Source organism: Peromyscus maniculatus, chromosome 15 (assembly GCF_049852395.1).
Source record: "Peromyscus maniculatus bairdii isolate BWxNUB_F1_BW_parent chromosome 15, HU_Pman_BW_mat_3.1, whole genome shotgun sequence".
In the NCBI taxonomy this organism is placed as follows: Eukaryota; Metazoa; Chordata; class Mammalia; order Rodentia; family Cricetidae; genus Peromyscus; species Peromyscus maniculatus.
Genome location: NC_134866.1, coordinates 6261075 through 6280522, shown reverse-complemented (window position 1 = coordinate 6280522; position 19448 = coordinate 6261075). Strand labels below are relative to the sequence as shown.

At 39.6% G+C, this 19448-nt stretch overlaps 2 protein-coding genes across 6 annotated transcripts in view; both read left to right on the top strand.

Moving 5' to 3' along the window:
• The window catches only part of LOC121822970 (uncharacterized), a 109189-nt gene that overhangs the window by 70880 nt on the left and 18861 nt on the right, over positions 1-19448 (top strand). The window contains exon 1 of one of the 3 annotated variants that reach the window (XM_076552239.1): positions 2110-2222. The exons of 1 other annotated variant lie outside the window; for it this stretch is intronic. Coding sequence is in view for 1 of the 2 variants with exons in the window: in XM_076552221.1 (XP_076408336.1) it covers positions 18778-18816 (39 nt within the window). In the remaining variant the exon portion in view is untranslated. Of the gene's footprint in view, positions 1-2109; positions 2223-18669; positions 18817-19448 lie in introns of those variants that run through there. One more of the 3 variants, XM_076552221.1, reaches the window with a different exon arrangement.
• Positions 197-12475, top strand: LOC102926918 (uncharacterized). 3 transcript variants are annotated; one of them, XM_076552215.1, is made up of 7 exons: positions 922-1019; positions 1898-2114; positions 3275-3315; positions 3577-3728; positions 4091-4217; positions 8062-8157; positions 10479-12475. In XM_076552215.1, exons 4-7 carry the CDS (start codon positions 3696-3698, stop codon positions 12251-12253), a joined length of 2031 nt encoding a protein of 676 aa, XP_076408330.1. In that variant the 5' UTR covers positions 922-1019; positions 1898-2114; positions 3275-3315; positions 3577-3695; the 3' UTR covers positions 12254-12475. The 3 variants fall into 3 exon arrangements, with proteins under 3 accessions (XP_076408329.1, XP_076408331.1, XP_076408330.1); XM_076552216.1 differs by lacking the exon at positions 3275-3315 and having other exon boundaries at positions 916-1019; XM_076552214.1 differs by lacking the exons at positions 922-1019; positions 3275-3315; positions 3577-3728 and adding an exon at positions 197-331.

The window sequence follows — 19448 nt, the reverse complement described above, 5'->3', positions numbered from 1 at the left end:
CACAAAATAGATTCTGACAGTATTTTATAGGACTATAGGTCAACTTACAACCTTATGTTAAGATTAATACATCTACAAGTCCCCAAACTGAGAAAATTTCCACAGGAATTGACTGATATTGCAGAAAGTGGGAAACTATACTGAGTCTACTGAACAATGTATTTCTATGTAACAGGATGAACAATATATAGAGTGAAGACAGAAACTGAGACTGCAAACAAGATGGAGGGGTGATATGGAAAATTGTTTGTCCCATAGGCACTAAGACATGGTTGATGAAGAGCAGAATCCATGTACGTGGAAGAAGTTTATGGGGCTGAGAAATGTTCAAGTAAGCATAACTGGAATCAGGACAAGATGGACGAACTGAATCCCAAGCATTCTATTGTATGAACTATAGGTGCCTTTCTCATTCTAAAGCCCAGTGACTTTAAAGTTATAGACCAAGTGAAATCAGCTGTAATTGTCAGGGAGATTAACTCCAATATAGACAAACCTGGCACTTTGTACTGACCACACCTAAATGTGCTCTGAACCAAGAGCACATCCGTGGAAGTCTCTGTCTGGTGAAAGTGCAGTTTCATTTGCAAGGTGAAGACCACTGCAGGAGCTCAGACTCAAAACTGTACTTCTAGGAAAGTTTCTCCAGGGTCAGCACCCAAAGTAGAAGGAAACTGTGCGATGGGGCTGGACACTGTCCCAAGATAGCAGAACATGACAGCACTGTCTACATTGTACTAGATGTGTAGACAGGAAGTGCACCCTGGAGGTCACCATGACTCTCTGCAGCACTATTAAAGAGATCAGCCTCACCATATAACTGGTCAGATGTTCAGTGTCCCTCCTAACTGTCCCTGTGAGGTCACACTTCATGGAACATGGTGATCGCTAAGTGGAATTGGAACCCCACCATATACTCCTGACTCAACTATAGGAAACTGGACTGTTTAGATAGTTTGAGCTATCTGTGCTTCAGTCATGAGTGAATGACCCAGGACCAGTGACCCTTCACTAGGGAGGTAAGCATGAGATTCTAGCACACAGGTGGTAAATATGGAACTGAGTTTGTGAAAAAACCATGGAGACATTTGTAAAATTCTAGTAGGGCTCTCACAAAAACTAAATGGCTTACAGAGATTACTAGTTGAAAGTTTTCAAGGGAAAGAAGTATGGGTGGAAAACTCCTGAGATGGATTATGGGAGATCTTTGCAAGTAAGATCAGAGAGTTGGACATTTAACTTTGTTCAGAGATTATACTATCTCTGTATTCCTCATCAATACACTGTAGGGATTCCAATGTTCTCACAAAACTGTTTTAAAAGCTGTGGAGTCAGACCCATGTATGGCTCACACAGAGTGTCAGTACAGAGGAACAGGATTTTTATTTATTTATTTGTTTATTTATTTATTTATTATTTACTTATTCATAGGACAGCATATTCAGACAAAGCCCACATTATACTCAACTGCTTTCACACGTGTTTGTTTCATTTTGTTTTGACTTTCCCTTATTGCTTAGATACAAGGTCTCTTTAAATTTCCCAGTCCAGACGATCACCTCTGGTCCATTTGTCAAGGAAACCGCAGAGCATCTAAGAGCAAGGATTGACAGATGACGGCTGGTTTCAAAATCATCTTTAAAAGGCACTTCTCATTCCCACATTAGTGGAATGCTTCATTAGTTTAAAGTAAAACAGAGTCAACGTGATTATTTTTAAACGCTGTAGTAAGATTCAAATCATAACATATGGGCCATGACTTTACAGGGCTAATATTCCTGTCAAAGGCTCGACTCACACTCATGTTTCTTATGTTGTGGATCTGGAGGTGAACACCAGGCTCCTGCCCCAGGGATGTCCTGCTGACTCAGCTTCTTCCTCCAATACTCTCCTGCAGGCACCCAGACTGGAATCCACAGCAGGAGAAAAGGCCATACCTGGGATCCCACAATTCTTTCGCACAGACTTCTGGGAAATGTAGTCTGCGGCACTGTGACGTCACGGCGAGCCATCCTAAATTCCCTCCTGGCTTTCAGTCCACGTGTGTGCAACTTCCTCAAAGTTGGGCGAGAGTCCTGTCTGCTCTACATTCCTGTTGCGTCTCAGACATGGAGGTTGGTCCAGGGTGCAGCGCAGCCTGAGGCACTGTGCTGAGTGCAGGGATCGGTCGTGGAGGGAATGGACCTGGGTTTGGAGAGAGAGAGCGCGGAAGAGGCTGCCTTGTAGGTGCTGTGCTGAACTGGCTGGGACACGTGAGGTTGCAGGTCAGGGATGGGGAGAGGGCGATAGAGACTGCTCCCTAAGTGATTTCCGTAAGTTGCTGCTTGCCACCCGAGTTCCCCTTTGGCTTCTGGGACAGGAGAGCTGCCTGGTAGCGCGGAGTAGTTGATAGTGCAGAGTCCAAGATTGCAAACTAATGATGGTCTGCTGCCTACGTGCTCCTGAGGGGGAGCTGGGAGCTCAGTGAGCAGCTTTGTTAGGGAAGCATGCTTCTGTAGCTGAGTCATTCTCACATGGACGCGGTCAGATTCTCAATATTTGTAGTGCAATTTGTAGGGTTTCTGGTCCTTCCTGAACTCTGCAGCCATCCTAATGTAAGGTCTTGAGGTCATGAATGGGATCTCTTCCAGTTAGAGAATTAAGAGAGAAAAATTTTGAAGTGAAACAAAGGTCACAGGTGGGAAATTGGGAGCCCGTCAACATATCTGCCAGAATCCGCTTCAATAGAAAAGCCTTGCCTAGGGTGAAAGAACACACATACACCCCACACACAGAGGGACCCTCTGCAGGAAGAATGGGAACTGGAGAAGCTGACTCCAGGCTTCACTTAAGGACTGTGTTTTCTTAACTTTGAAAGGTCTTCCATCCCTTCTGTCGGGTGGACCACAGTGGTTGTGTCAACATATTTTGATTTTGTCTAGGAAGTGTTGAGCTAGTCCATAAGCAGGGTGTCTAGGAACAGGTGAAAAACGTTCATGGACTTGTGTTCCAGTGCCAGGCTTTTGTGTCAGGTCAGTAGGGTGAGGAAGAGCTCACAGACTGTGTTTATTTACCTGATTTAAAGTAAACAGACCTATGATAGAAAAGAAACTTCAGTCTACTGTGTTGCACATCCTTGTCATCTCGACATTTGTGAAGGGAGACAGGACCCTCTGGTCCTCCCCTGCTTCATAGCAAATTCAAGGGTGCCTGGGATACCTGAGTCTGTGTCTGAAAACATTAAACTTCATGGTCATGAGAAATACTTTCTGTGTTCATTTCATGTTTCTTACAGTGAGCGCCATGACAAATCCATGCAATCAGCACATTGCTCACGTAAGAACTATTTGTGGTTAACTTCTGTTGACATGTTTCACGTGTAATTTAATGTTTTTTCACTAACATACTGTTTTTATTGAAGGCATTAACTTTTGGAGTCTAGGTAATTGTTTGTATTTACTCTGTGAAGAGGAATTCTAATGCTTTGCTTAAATATTCCTGTTTGTAGTGATTGTTCATCCTTTTTAGATATTAATCTGTGTTTGTTACTGTCATGACCTGATGCTGATTTCTTCTCGTTTTATTTATTTCTTACAGGTTGCTCCTTTCATGTCCAATCTGAGACTCCATTATATCTTCACTTCCATTCTGTAGTTCATGACTGATGTGGCTACTGTGGTTACATTCCTGGGTCTTTTTCTACAGCTGCAGCTGGGATGCCTTCCCCTGACCTTACACCAGAGGTTCCAGTGAGTGTATTTTAAGCACTATGTCCTTTGATCAGGACATAGGCTGCTCTGAATGGAAGGTCACTGCTGTTAGGAACCTGATCAGAATCCAGTCCTCCCTTTGCATCTGGCCTTCCCACCAATCTTCAGTGTTGTCTGGTTCTCTGAAAAGGTGTCTCTGAGGGATACTGACAGGAGATGAATGCGTTTTTAATGTATCTACTCTGTCCATTCTGTTGTTCTGGGCTTGCCTCTAGGACCAGTCTCTATTCTCTTTATATTATATATATTTACATTAATATATTATTGCTGTTAATATCTTAATATTGTTAATGGTTTTAATTAAATGAAAGTGCAGTATCATTCATTGATCTTTATTTCAGGAAATGCTGTCCTTCTCGGATGTGGCCATTGAGTTCTCTGCAGAAGAGAGGGAATGCCTGGAGCCTGCTCAGTGGAATTTGTACAGGGATGTGATGTTGGAGAATTACAGCCACCTTGTGTTCCTTGGTGAGGATCTCATCCATAGTGAATTCTTATTTCACCATCAACATGTAGCTTCCTCACTTTGTATGGTATCTCATGGGAACATTTCATCAGCCATTTTCATATCCTTTGTTTTCAGAAAAATCAGGGAGATTGCTGTATTAAAAATGATTTCAGGACTGGTGAGATGGTTCAGTTGTTAATAGCATTGACTGCTCTTCTAGAGGATCGGGGTTCATTCCCCAACACCTATGTGGCAACTCACAACTGTCTGTAATCCCACGGTCTGACACTCTCATGTTGATTGTGTTCTGACAAATAAAGCTTGCTTGGAGTCAGAGGGTGATGCTAGCCATTAGCTGACCACAGAGCTTCAGAGGCTTGTAGAAAGATGGACCGGAAGTGGTAAGTCAGGGCTGAGACAGGATCCAGGATCCAAAGATGTAGGAAGTCACTATGTCTGTTCCCCTGCATCTCTGATCATTCAGGTTTTTCACCCCAATGCCTGACTCTAATTTTTTTATATGTAAAGATTAATTTGATTAACATTTCATCCTCACACAGACATCCCTACAAGTAAAGCACCAATGCACATGTAAAATTAAAATAACATATTCATAAAGAACCATTTCACTGTTTTTTCTCTTTGTGTTTTACATTTCTGTGTTAGGTGTATTTTTCCTCCACACCAGTGGGACTCTCAGAAATTCAATGGCATGAGACCTCAAGTACATTTGTTAAATTGTTTCAAAATTCAGGGTTTGTTTGGTTGGTTTTGTTTGGTCTTTGTTGTTGTTTTTTTGTATTTTTGGCCTCCCCTTTGTAACTCTGGACAGTCCAGGCTGACAGAGATGAGTGCTTCCATGTAGGTCAACTTGATCTCCCTCTCTGCCTTTTGGTTAGTCTGATTAAGGGCTTGTCTATCTTGTTGATTTTCTCCAAGAACCAACTCTTTGTTTCATTGATTCTTTGTATTGTTCTTTTTGTTTCTATATTATTGATTTCAGCTCTCAATTTGATTATTTCCTGGCATCTCTTCCTTCCTGGAGGAAGACTTTGCTTCTTCTTGTTCTAGAGCTTTCAGATGTGCTATTAAGTCCTTAGTGTGAGATTTCTCCAACTTCTTCATGTGGGCATTTAGTGCTATGAATTTTCCTCTTAGCACTGCTTTCATAGTGTCCCATCAGTTTGGGTATGTAATATATTCATTTTCATTGACCTCTAGGAAGTCTTTAATTTCTCTCTTTATTTCTTCCTGGACCCATTGGTGATTCAGATGAGCATTATTCAGTTTCCATGAGATTGTAGGCTTTCTGTAATTCTTGTTGTTGTTGAAATCTAGCTTTAAGCCATGGTGGTCTGATAGAACACAGGAGGTTATTCCAATTTCTTTTGTATGTGTTGAGATTTGCTTTGTGACCAAGTAAGTATGTGTTCGATTTTAGGGAAGGATCCATGGGTTGCTGAGAAGAAGGTATATTCTTTTTTGTTCGGGTAGAATGTTCTGTAGATATCATTAACTCCATTTGAGTCATAACATCAGTTAAGTCCCTTATTTCTGTGTTAAGTTTCAATTTGTCAGATCTGTCCAGTGGTGAGAGTGGGGTGTTGAAGTCTCCCACTATTAATGTGTCGGGTTTAAAATTGTGATTTAAGCTTTAGTAATGTTACTTTTACATATGTGGATGCCCTTGTGTTTGGGGCATAAATGTTCAAAATTGAAACTTCAATCTTGTTGGATCTTTCCTGTGATGAATATGTAATGTCCTTCTTGATCTCTTTTGATTGATTTTAGTTTGAAATCTATTTTGTTGGATATTAGGATAGCTCTACCAGCTAGCTTCTTAAGACCATTTGATTGGAAAGACTTTTCCCAGCCTTTTATTCTGAAGTAGTGTCTATCTTTGTAATTGAGGTGTGTTTCTTGTATGCAGCAGAAAGAAAGATGGGTCCTGTTTTCATATCCATTCTGTTACCCTGTGTCTTTTTATAGGTGAATTAAGTCCATTGATATTAAGGGTTATTATTGACCTGTGATGTTAGTTCTTGTAATATTTTTGTGGTTGTGTGTGTGTATTTATCTTCTTTGGAATTTACTGCTGTGTGGTTATCTATTGCCTTCATTTTTGTGGGTGTATCTGACTTACTTTGGTTGGAATTTTCATTCTAGTGCATTCTGTAGGGCTGGATTTGTGGATAAGATTGTTTAAATCTAGCTTGGTATTGGAATGTCTTGTTCACACTGTCTATAGTGGTTGAAAATGTTGCTAGGTATATTAGTCTAGGCTGACATCCATGGTCTCTTACTGTCTGCATTACATCTGTCCAGGACCTTCTGGCTTTCAAAGTCTTCATTGAGAAATCTGGTGTTATATTGATGGGTCTGCCTTTATAAGTCCCTTGGCCTTTTTGTTTGCTGCTCTTAATATTCTTTCATTATTCTTTAGGTTTAGTTTAATTATTATATTGTGAGGGGACTTTTTGGGGGATCTAGTCTGTTTGGTGTTCTATGGGTTTCTTGTGTCTTCATAGGCATTTTTTTCTTTAAGTTGGGAAAGTTTTATTCTATGATCTTGTTGAATATATTTTCTATGCCTTTGAGTTGGTATTCTTCTCCTTCTTCCATCCCCATTATTTATAGATTTGGCCTTTTCATGGTGTCCCAGATTTTCTGGATGTTTTGTGTGATGACTTTTTTGGCTTTGGTATTTTCTTTGACTGATGAATCCATTTTCTCTATTGTATCCTCTACACCAGAGATCCTCTCTTCCATCTCTTGTTGGTTATGCTTGTATCTGTGTTTCCTGTTCATTTACTCAGAGTTTCTATATCCAGCATTTTCTCTCTTTGTGTCTTCTTCATTGATTCTGTTTCCCATTTCAGGTCTTGAACTGTATTCCTCACATGTTTAATTGCTTTTTCATGGATTTCTTGGCTTTCTTTAAGGGATTTATTGATTTCTTTCAATTTTTTTTCTTTCCTTTTTTTTTTTTTTGGTTTTTCGAGACAGGGTTTCTCTGTATAGCTTTGCGCCTTTCCTGGAACTTGGTTTGTAGACCAGGCTGGCCTTGAACTCACAGAGATTCCCCCTGCCTCGGCCTCCTGAGTGCTGGGATTAAAGGCGTGGGCCACCACTGCCCAGCTCAATTTTTTATTTATCTTTTCCTCTATTTCATTATTGATTTTTTCCAATTTTTTGTTTGTCTTTTCCTCCATTTCATTTTTGATTTTTTTCTTGAAAGGCCTCTAGCATCTTCATGATGCTATTCTTAAGGTCACTTTCTTCTGCTTCTTCTACATTGTGATGTTCAGGTCTTGCTGTTGGAGGAGGGCTAGGTTCTGGTGATGCCGTATTGCTCTTTATGTTGTTGTATGTATTTTTGCCTTGATGTCTGCCCATCTCCTCTGTTGTTCCAATGAGAGCTGGCAGTTTGTTTCTATGCCTCAGGAAGTTGTTGGGGTCTCAGGCGGATGGGTATGGGGGCATGGCATGTAGATTGCAGGATACAGTGGGGGAGTTTTGGTGAGCTGGTTCTTCTGGTAGGAGTTTTGCCTGCTGTCTGGCAACAGGGACAGATTTGGGTGATGGTAACCCGGGGACTGGTTGTGTCCCTGGGATGGGTCCTAGGGGCCTGACAATCAGTTTTACTGATTTTTTTTCTTACCATTAAATGAAACTCAGAATCTGGTTATTGTAAATTCCTTTATGTAGTGTAGTGATTCTGTCAGCAAACATTTAAGGAACTGATTGTCTGCAATCATTTATTTCATCATCTCTTTCCTTATAAGCCGTTGTACTGGAAGGCTCATGTCAATTCCAAGTAAAAGAACACATAAACAATCTTGTTCCTTCTTTTTCTGCAAACAGGTCTTGCTGTGTCTAAGCCACACCTGGTGACACTTTTGGAGCAAAGACAAGACTCTTCAGATGTGAATAGACAAGCAGCAGCCAACGTGCAGCCAGGTGTGTAGGAATGAGGGGTTTGGGGCCATGGTTGAGGTCCAAATATCCCCCAGAGAGGCAGGCTTTCCCATCACCCTGGTACATGACACTGGGAGTCATTCTTTGGGTCTGTCCTTCATGTCTTTGTTGTTGAAGCTCATCTCTCAGAAGCTTTACATTTCCCCAAGAATAACTCACTAGCCGGCTCCTATTGCAGTGCCTTCCAAGATTTGTCTCTTTGTTGATTCTCCATTGTGGTGTAAGACTCAGGGAAAGAGAACTCAGTGCTGGTCAGACTAGGAGTCATTTAGTTTTAGAATTTGAGAGCAGACTCTAGCGAAAGATCTCAATACCAAAGTGAGCATGATGTTTTGAGTTATGATTTTCTTGACTGAAGTGCTTTCATTGACTGACCGATCTATTTCCTCTATCATATCCTCCATGCCCAATATTCTGTCTTCTGTATCATGTATTTGTTTGCTTCTGTAGTTCCTGCTCAGTTACTCAGATTTTTATTTCCAGCATTCCCTTGCTTGGTGTCTTCTTCATTGCTTCAGCCTCAATTTTTAGGTCTTGAACTGTTACCTTCACCTGTTTGATTGCTTTTTCTTGGTTTTCTTGGCTTTTTTAAAGGGATTTGTTGATTTCTTCTAATTTTTGTTTGTCTTTTCCTCAATTTCTTTAAGGGAATTTTTCATTTCTCTTTAAAGGCCTCTATCACCTACACAAAGTGATGTTTTAGGTTCTTTTCTTCTGCTTCTGTGTTGTGATTTTCATGTCTTGCTGTTGTACAACCACTAGGTTCTGGTGGTGCCATGTGGCTCTTTATGTTTTATGTATGCTTGCATTGGTGTCTACCAATCTCTTCCATGATCAGTGCAAGAGGTGTCTGTGTCTGAAGGAACTGCTCTTGATCCAGTCTGTGGAGGCTCAGTCTGTGTCTCAGGGGGCCATTCTTGATCCAACCTGCACTCTTGGGTCCAATCAGAACTCTTGGTACAATCAAGATGGTAGGTTCTGTGTCTCAGAGAACTGCTGAGGTCACAGGCATAGGTGTGGTTTTGGGCAGAGGGAGTTGATCTCATAGATTGCAAGGTCCCTTGGGAGATATAGGTAGGGAGATCTGCCCACTGGAGTCTTCCCTAGTGGCCTGCAATGGTGGGGTTAAGGGTACGTCAAGGGTTGTGCCCTGGGGCCTAGGTCCAAGAGTCAGGACTTTCTGGCTAGGAGAAAAGTCACTCACCTCTTGATCCAATCAGAGCTGGTGGAACCTGTGCCTTAGGGAGCCACTTAGGTCAAAGGGAGATGGGTGATTTTGGGTAGGGAGTGGTGTTGTAAATTGCAGTGTTTAATGTGCAGGTGTTTGTCCAGAGGCCTGCTCACAGGAGACTTCCCTACTGGCCTGCAACTTGGGAAGCAATGAATGAGGGTGGGAGGCATGAGTTGTGCCCCAGGACCTAGGTCCTAGAGACAGGATTCTCTGGCTGGGAGAAGAGTCAGTCATTCACCTCTTGGTACAATCAGAACTGGCAGATTGTGTGTCTCAGGTTGCCCCTGAGGTCACAGGGGGATGGGTGGGTTTGGGGGAGGGAGGGGGTCTTACAGATTGCAGGGTCCCTAGGAGGTATTGGTGGGGAGATCTGCCTGCCAGAGTCTTCCCTACTAGGCTGCAACTGGGGCAGCAATGGGTGGGGATGGTAGAGCATGGGTTCTGCCTTGGAGCTTAGGACTTAGGCAGGGAGAAGAGTCACTCACCTCCTGGTCCAGTCAGAGCTGGAGGATTCTGTTTTATATATTCCTCTCAACAAAATAAACCATAAAATAGTGTCCTAAATTTTTGAGCGATAAATTTAATCTTTTTGTGGACCATCTACTTCTTGTGCAGCATATCTTTTGTACCTGCCAAAATAATACTCTATGTGGAGGATAAAAATGTTCTATTTAGATGATGGCTCAAATTCATATAGTCACAATTAACTTTCTCTTTTCTCAACTTGGTTACCTTATAATTTCAGGGTTGTCTGGCCATATAACATATCCTGTTTAATGGGTTTACTTCTGTTGTAAAATTTCCTTACAACTTTCTTAGCTATTAAACTTTGAATACTATGCCATTATGTCTAGGTTCTTTTGGTCATGCCCTTATTCTAGTAGAAGTCTAGATTATTTCTGCCTACAATATTTTATCATTCATGCTTAGTCCCTGTAGGTTTTGAAATGCACTGTAATTCTCACTGATGCTTCAATATGTATGAGTAAATATTTCCTTTGAAAACGATAAGCATTATAAGTATGAAGAATATTTCCAAGCCTTTGTTCATTTCTCAACTTTTGCTCAACAGGAACAACATTCAATGATTATAATGATTACAGCAAGGGTATTGACTGTAACTCATTAAGTATTCAAAGCCAGAGAATTCATACAAGGGAGAAACCCTACCAGTGTAAAGAATGTGGTAAGGGCCTTAGTTCTTATAAAACACTTTCCATACACCAAAGACTTCATACTGGAGACAAACCCTATATGTGTAAAGAATGTCATAAGACCTTCAATACTCGCTCTTCACTTTTTATACACCAGAAAAATCATACTGATGAAAAAACCCACAAGTGTGAAGAATGTGGCAAATTATTTTATTATCCTTCAATGCTGAAGCAACATCAAAGAATTCATTCTGGAGAGAAACCCTACAAGTGTGAAGAATGTGGCAAAGCTTTTTATGAATCTTCAATGCTGAAGCAACATCAAAGAATTCATTCTGGAGAGAAACCCAACAAATGTGAAAAATGTGAGAAAGCTTTTTATGATCCCTCAATGCTGAAGCAACATCAAAGAATTCATTCTGGAGAGAAACCCTACAATTGTAAAGAATGTGACAAATCCTTTAACACTCCTTCAGTGCTGAAGCAACATCAAAAAATTCATTCTGGAAAGAAACCCTACAAGTGTGAAGAATGTGGCAAATACTTTAATAAACCTTCAGTGCTAAAGCAACATCAAAGAATTCATTCTGGAGAGAAACCATGCAAGTGTGAAGAATGTGGCAAATCCTTTTATAAACCTTCAGTGCTGAAGAGACATCAAAGAATTCATTCTGGAGTGAAACCATGCAAGTGTGAAGAATGTGGCAAATCCTTTTACTACCCTTCACTGCTGAAGCAACATCAAAGAATTCATTCTAGAAAGAAACCATGCCTGTGTGAAGAGTGTGGCAGTTTATTTTCTTCATTCTCATCCCTTACTCAACATCAAACAGTTCACCACAAAGACAATCTCTACAAGTGTGCAGAGTGTGGCATAAGGTTTTCCCATTCTGCAATCTTTCAGAAACATAGTAAAATTCATGAAGAGAGACCATACAAGTGTGAAGAATGTCACAAAACCTTTCTTTATCACTCATCACTTAAGAACCACAAGGTAGTTCATACTAGACAGAAATTCTACAAGTGTGAAGAGTGTGGCAAATATTTTTCCTCAGCTTCATGCCTTAGACGACATCAAATAATTCACAGTGAAGACAACCCTTACAAGTGTGAAGAGTGTGGCAGATGTTTTTCCTCAGATGCATGTTTTAGAGCACATCAAACTATCCATTCTGAAGACAATCCTTATACCTGTGTACAATGTGGCAAACGATATTCCTGTTCTAGGGATCTTCAGGAACATCAAACACTTCATACTGGAGAGAAATTGTACAAGTGTGAAGAATGTGGCAAAGGCTTTCATTATCTCTCATGCTTTAGGAATCACCAGGCAATTCATACTGGAGAAAAACTTTACAAGTGTGAAGAATGTCACAAAACCTTTCGTTATCTCTCATCCCTTAGGAATCACATGGGAGTTCATACTGGAGAGAAACCATTCAAGTGTGGAGAATGTAACAAAACCTTTTGTTATCTCTCATACCTTAGGAAACACAAGAGAGTTCATAGTGAAGAGAAACCATACAAGTGTGAAGAATGTCACAAAGCTTTTCATTATCTCTCATCCCTTAGGAAACACAAAAGAGTTCATAGTGAAGAGAAACCATACAAGTGTGAAGAATGTCACAAAGCCTTTCATTATATCTCATCCCTTATGAGACACAAGACAGTTCATACTGGAGAGAATCCCTAAAACTGAATGTGTGAGAAGGTTCTCTTTACCTTCATCCTTTAGACAATATAAAAAAAAAAAAAAGGAAATTCATTCTGAAGACAATCCCTAAAATTGTAGAGAATGTGACAAAAACTTTGTTAGTCTGTATGTGCTTACTCAACAGATGCTATAGTTCATATGGAGAAATATCCTAAAAATGTCATTAAATGTTTACTTTTTCAACCCTTAAAATACATCAAATGATTTATTCTGACTCAAACTCCATGAGTGTGTGATGTGTGGTAAAATATTTGCTAACTATTCAGATCTTACCCACCTCAATGAATCCATAGTGGAGATTATTAGGTTAATCATTTTGGAATGTCAGCAAGAACATCTAACTTCCAATAGCAAAAATGCTAAGAATGTCATCAGAGAGCTGTAGAGATTTCTCTTTGTTAACCCCCAACAATTTGTCCAAGCAGTGTGTTTGAAACTTGCCTTGATTAATGAGTCTCTTTCTTCTGTAACTATAAATGTTCCATGAAACCTTTACCATGTCCTGAAATTGTCCCCTGGGTACCTGGAATCTGAGATCTGGGCTGTGGCATAGTTACTCTTGTTTTTCCCAGTGGAGTCATCCAAGCTCCTGTAATATCTCCCCTAGGTGTGTAAGAATCTCTGTCTCTCTGAGCTAGCAGGTTTTAAACCAGCACATGGCTCCTGAGTCCTTATTGGTAAAATAAAAGACAATGACTTAGTTAAAACTACAGGAAGGCTCTTCCAGTCTAAGGCCTCAGCCTCAAGGCAGCAGCTGCAGCTGAAGAGGTGAAGTCATCAGCTGTGGCATTGATAGTATGAGGTGCAGCTGCTGTGCCTCAGATAAAAAACAACAGTGCCCATAGAGTAATAATGACAGACAAGTTATGAGAGGAACCAATGATTTTCTGGTTGGGTTTAATGCTCATTCCACAAATTGTAACTGATGTGATATTAATTTGGTATATACTTAAGCTTGGCTTGGTGATAAGACCCAGGGAGAATTGAAGGCTGTTATTCTAATAAATGGATACTAACTAAATGAGCCCAAGGTCTCATCTTTATGCCACTGAGTCAGGGACCTCTCAACACCCACCAGAGAATATTAGTTGTGTTGTAGATAGAGAATAATACACAGATGCACACTGGTCAAAGTATAGAGAATATTAGCCTGTGGAGGCCCTGATCTAAAAGTGATACCTGTGTCACACGTTGTGAAAGAGGATTCTTACACTTATCTAAAGCCAAAAGTCAGGGAAATCTGAGAGAATAGAGATAGAAAGAAGGTCAGAGGAAGAAATAGATGTCTGCAGTGAAACAGTAGAAATGTTGAATCATTTTTCGAACAGTGAAACATTGCTAGAAATGTCAGTACCATTTCATGCTTGAATGTGGTTGATATATTATGTAAATGTGATATGCACATTAGAGAAAACACAGAGAAATGAATAAGCCTCTAGATTACATGGCAAAGAGTCTATGCTTCTGCAGGGCATTTACCCACCAACTCCACAGTTTCCCAGAGTTTTCTTGAGTGCGAGCAGCGGGAAATATTAGATAGAAGGATTTAGATTGTGGAGATGAATAGATAGAAAATACAGGATACCGTCAAGAGGACCTGGAACCTATTTCAATAGGCCCTGACTGTTTCTGCCCCAGGGTATTTACAAAGACGCCTAGGGGTCGAGCAAAAGCCCTTCCCCAACACACCCAAGTGCAAGCCATCTCAGATACCCATGGTCCAATCATCCTGTCTATGCAGACCTGTTGGGTAAAGCCACGAGGAACCTGAAAATGGGCTCCCACAGGTCCCACTTTCTTAATATATAAAAAATAACTTGTTATTAAGAGTTCACAATAATCTCCATAGCTTTCCACCTCCCAGTATGAGAGTAGAGGATGATAAAAATGGCATTTCTCTTTTGGATTAGGTCCAAGGTGACTACAGCAGTCTTTAGCTGCATCAAGCCTGTCTAAACCAAAACCTTAGTACAACTGCAAACTTAAAGAATCCCTTAGCTTCACCGTTACCATTAACAGGTTAACATAAATATTGCTATCCATAGTTACAATTCTCTCAATCTTACATCTTTAACTCTTAATAAAATCATTTGAATTTTCTTGTTAACAGAACATAGGAAAGACTTCTGATGTATTCTCAAACTTAAATATTTCCTTAACTCCACAAACCCAGGGTGCATTAATATCAATAGGGTAAACATAATTTCTGCAAACATACATTCAACCTTAATTCACTCATAACTCTTCCTTTTCTTTATAATTTTTTAAAACAAAATCTCGAACCTAGTTAGAAAAAACCCAAACTTACACAGTTCCTACACACCCATTTTGAAAAGCAATATTCTCAATCTAACCATTAACACTTTGAAAACTTTTAGCAAAACATCCAACAGCAGTTTCTTAATAAAACTCTTTACACTTTAAAAGTAGTCTCTTAGTATACCCCATTTGCATTTCTTACTAACAAAACATGACATTAATCCACTAAAACAACAATTTTTTTTTAAATTAAATAGACTAAGGAATTTTAACTCTCCCTTTTCTTTTTAATTTTTAAAGCAAAATCGCAAGCCTAGTTAGAAAACCCTCTCTTTTCTCTTTAAACAGTGCCATTTGTGACAAAACCAGTTCCATAACTAATACCATTTTTACACAAGCAGTTCCATAAAAATTCATGAATCACCAGTTAATAAAGCATATATGCATACACAAAATTGCATCTTGATTCTAGGTAGAAACAATAAATGTCTTCATTTAAAAGTTCCATTTTTAACACAATGAGTTCCAAAAAACAGTTCCCAGGTCATTGGTATAAGTAAACTCAAAATTGTCCAATTGCAATAAAATCAATTATTTATTTCATTAAGTCCCAAAATTCAAATAATAAATTCTGGTACTAGCCTCCCAAATATGAAGAAATGCATAACCAAAATGTTTTTGTAGTTTTATCTCACTATTTTAAGTTCAAAAAGTTCAAAAAAGTAAATTCTTGTATCAGGCTTTCACTTCCAAATATGAAGAGATGTTTTACAACCAAAACTTTTTGCAGTTAACAATTTTAGTTCAAACAAGCATCTCTGCAATTTTTATTCTCAAGCCAGAGACATTTTTAGGTACAATAGTATTCTAAACCGCACCATTTAGATGAATTAATGTTATAAGAGACAGTAGAGAAGCCTTAGCTATAGGCTGAGCTATCCTAATTAATAAGTATACATGGGTTTTTTTGAGCAGGTGGCCCCAAGGAAAATTCATGTACAGAGAAGAGTCAGCACATTCAGAGAGAACATGACAACTGAAAGAGGCATGGAGTGCTACTCTGAAAACCCTGGAGTTAGAAAAAGTTAAAGAACACATGGATTTCTCCCCCACCCACTTAGTTACATTACAAACTAAAGACCCATTTGGGTCTCTACATTTTTGATACACTGGTCTCTTATATATGGCTAAGGAAATAAATTGTCTTCAAACAAATCAGACACTAACATGATGTTCTAGGGCTATAGGACAAGTTACAGCCTCATGTATAATAATGAGATATATGCAACTACCAAAACAGGAGTTCCACAAGAAATGGCTGATATTGCAGAAAGAGGGAAACTATAGTGAGGCTACTAAACAATTTTTTTCTAAATAATAGGATAAACCATTTATAAAATGCATAGAGGAATTAAGACTGCAAACAAGATGTCAATGGACAAGCACAGGCTGATAAGGAAATGTGCATGTCCCACAAACTTAATAGATGGTTTATGAACACTGAATTCTTGTAAAGGTGAAACAAGGGTAGAGGGTTGAGAAGTGGTTCAGCAAACACAAAGGGAATCAGGACTAGTTGGATGTTAGTCATTTAAGTATCACCTCATGTCCAGATTGATCTTTGGGGACTCTCCAGATTCCTATCCATCATGTTCATGTAACCTCCATGTTCCAAGGTAAGGTATGGTAAAAAACATAAGTACATCTCTAACTCACTCCCAGGACACCTATCTCTGATGAAGTCACCTGTGCTTTACCTGGCTTCAAACTCAGTCATTCCAATGGCATGACAGTCCATTGATGAGATCTCAAATGACCTAGGAGACAAACTTCTGCTAATGTCTGTTGGGGAAATTTAGTAGTTGCTTGTTGAGGAAAGAAGATACTCTCTAAAGGTGTAAAGCTCCAAACTTTAGAGTTTACCTAGACAGTATAAGTAGTGCTCAATAGAAGCATTCATGGTTCTCTCCATTGGAACTGTGTATGCAGTGTGTCCAGGACCAATATCCTATGAAGGGAATCATTCCATCCTGGAGGGGCCTCATTATCTCCTGGGAATAATGCATGTCATAGGCCTTGGGGATTTTCCAGCATATACAAGATTCACATTAAGGACCTGCTGGAGACACTATAAACAGAAAGGATTGTAAAGGAGGAGACCAATCATCAGTGGAGCTGCCTGCAAGTCATACACTGAGCTGTAGGCATGCAGGTAACCTGAGAGATATTTTTAGCATTGCCGATGCACATGAATATCAGTTTTCCCTCTTTCTGTTCTAATCCCTCAATCATTCTCCTGTTGGCAACTTACTGATTCATGAATATAGGGACTGTAATGGAATCTTTGATGTGTCATTAATTAGAGCCCGATCTGAGAAGAGTATATGTTCTTTCTATTCTCCATTAGATAACCACAGGACCTGGTGTCTTTTTTAATTGCTGTGAGACAATGCATTAATAATTCACAACTCGAGCTGGAGAGATGGCTCAGAGGTTAAGAGCACTGACTGCTTTCCAGAGGTCCTGAGTTCAATTCCCAGCAACCACATGGTGGCTCACAACCATCTGTAATGAGATCTGGTGCCCTCTTCTGGCCAGCAGTCACATATGGTGTATATATAATAAATAAATAAATAAATAAATCTTTTAAAAAATAATAAATAAAAATAAATAAATAAATGTAATTTTTAAAAAATTCACAACTTATTTCATTGTGCAAATGTCCTCTGCTAGTGAGCATAGTATCAGGTTGGCAGGTATGGTCCTCTACAGTAGTAGACAGCTTACATATTTATCCACAATAGGGGGTAGATAAAGCTAACTGGGAATTGCCCACAATTTTCTATATGAAAAGCCCAGCCCCAATGACACAGCCCTTAGGATAAGGCCACACCTCCTAATCCTTCCCAAGCAGTTCCTATCTACTGCTGCCCAAGCCTTCCATTGTATGGGACTACTGGTTCCATTCTCATTTGAAGACAACAGGAATTTAAATTTATACACAATGTGAAATCTCTTGTAATTGTCAGAGAGGTTAAGGTCAATATTGGCAATCCTAGTACTTTGAGCCAGCAATAATTATACTCTGAGCCAAGACCACACCCATGGAAGACTCTATCTTGTGGAAGTGAAATATCATTTGAATGCTGAGAGATAATTGTAGATGTTCTACCTAAAAGCTACACTTCTAGGAATGTTTCTTAGTGCCAGAACCCAGAGAAAAGGAAAACTTGCTATGGGGTCTGGCCATTTCCCAAGATTGAAGCAGAACTTGATGGCATTGTCCATATTGTACTACCTTTGTAGACACTGTGGTGCAACACTTAGGTCAACCTGGACCTTTGCAGCAGAGTTAAACTGAACTGATTCACAATGAAACATGGAGAAGACAGCTAAGTTATATTGGAAATCCATCCTATACTCATGACAGAAATATAGCAAAGACTAGACAAAGGCTATCTGTTATTCAGAGCACAGAGATAAGAGTCTGAGTTGACACAATTCTTTGGAGACCACATAACTTCAACCAGGATCCACTGATGCCATGTACTTAATGTAGCAAGATGTGGGATTTCCCACTGAATTTGTGTCTTTCTTATTCATATCATTCCTTGCCTGATGATGATTCCTTCCTTCTGGAATGTCAAGTGACCACTGTCCAAGGCAAGTTGAAGCCATGATCTAATAAGCACTGTGGAATAAGCAATTGTTTGAATTACAAAGTCAAGAGAATTTGGTCTTTGACTTTCTTCTGACTATTAGAGTCTAAACAGCCAAAGAGAAATAGATTGCCTCTCTTAGTAAGAGGTGAAAGTGAAACACTCAGAGGCTGCCAGGGTAGAGGTTATGATGTATAGTAGGGTATTTGATTGTAAAATTACAATAAGTTATTTGATATCTTTTTTAAAAAGATTATTTATTTATTTATTTATTATACAGTGTTCTGTCTGCAGATATCCCTGCAGGCCAGAAGAAGGCACCAGATCTCTTTACAGATGGTTGTGAGCCACCATGTGGTTGCTGGGAATTGAACTCAGGACCTATGGAAGAACAAGCAGTGCTCTTAACCTCTGAGCCATCTCTCCAGCCCCAAGTTATTTGATATCTTTGTATTTTAGAAATAATATTTTTTTGGTCCTGATTTTGAGAAACTGAGGTAAATTCAAGGCAGGACCCATGAATTTCAAAATACTGTCACATTGGAATCCTTTCAGCATCAGAGAAGAGGAAATTGGACACAGCAGATGAAATCTCTGCAGAGGGAATTCCAGCAATGGATAAAGGTGAGGTGTCATTACATGTCTGTGTTTGAGCAAGGACCTGTGTCCCTCCACTTTGGAGAGGAGCAGGTTGTAACATGAACTCACAGCACACCTGGAGACAAATACACACCTTTTAGGTCACTTGACACTTAAGAGAGATTCAGCAAAGCCTTGTGACCTCATGAGTATGTGAGATAACTGACTACATACTAGGTATGGTTCAGCAATGGGAGCTGTTATCAAGATGACATGATGAATAATGCATTTCAGAAAGGATCAACTGTGCCAAAACTAAAAGGCCACTAAGTCTCAGGGCTGGCAAATATTTTGTAAGCTTTGAACAGGTTTTGGTTCCATCTAAACCTGAGAGAATATAATAAGAGGGAGGAAGCACATTCTGAGTGATCAGGACAAGGGAAAGAGAGATGGAGTGCCACGATGAGTACTTTGGGAGACAGAACAAATTAATGAACATATGGAAGTTCCCCCCACACACTTAGTTACATTACACAATGAAGAGGAATCATTATCATGGGACCCATTTTGTCCCTAAATTTTAGATGGTCAGGTCTCTTATATATGGCTACGGAAATGACTGTTTGGTCTTAAAATAGACTCTGACACCGTGTTACAGGATATAGGTCAAGCTACAG

Excerpts from the sequence above, each read along its gene's own strand:
- LOC102926918 (XM_076552214.1), top strand. Across the intron at positions 2,115-4,090 it reads GTTGCGTCTCAGACATGGAG|GAAATGCTGTCCTTCTCGGA; the intron begins GTTGGTCCAGGG and ends TCTTTATTTCAG. Across the intron at positions 4,218-8,061 it reads CAGCCACCTTGTGTTCCTTG|GTCTTGCTGTGTCTAAGCCA; the intron begins GTGAGGATCTCA and ends TTCTGCAAACAG.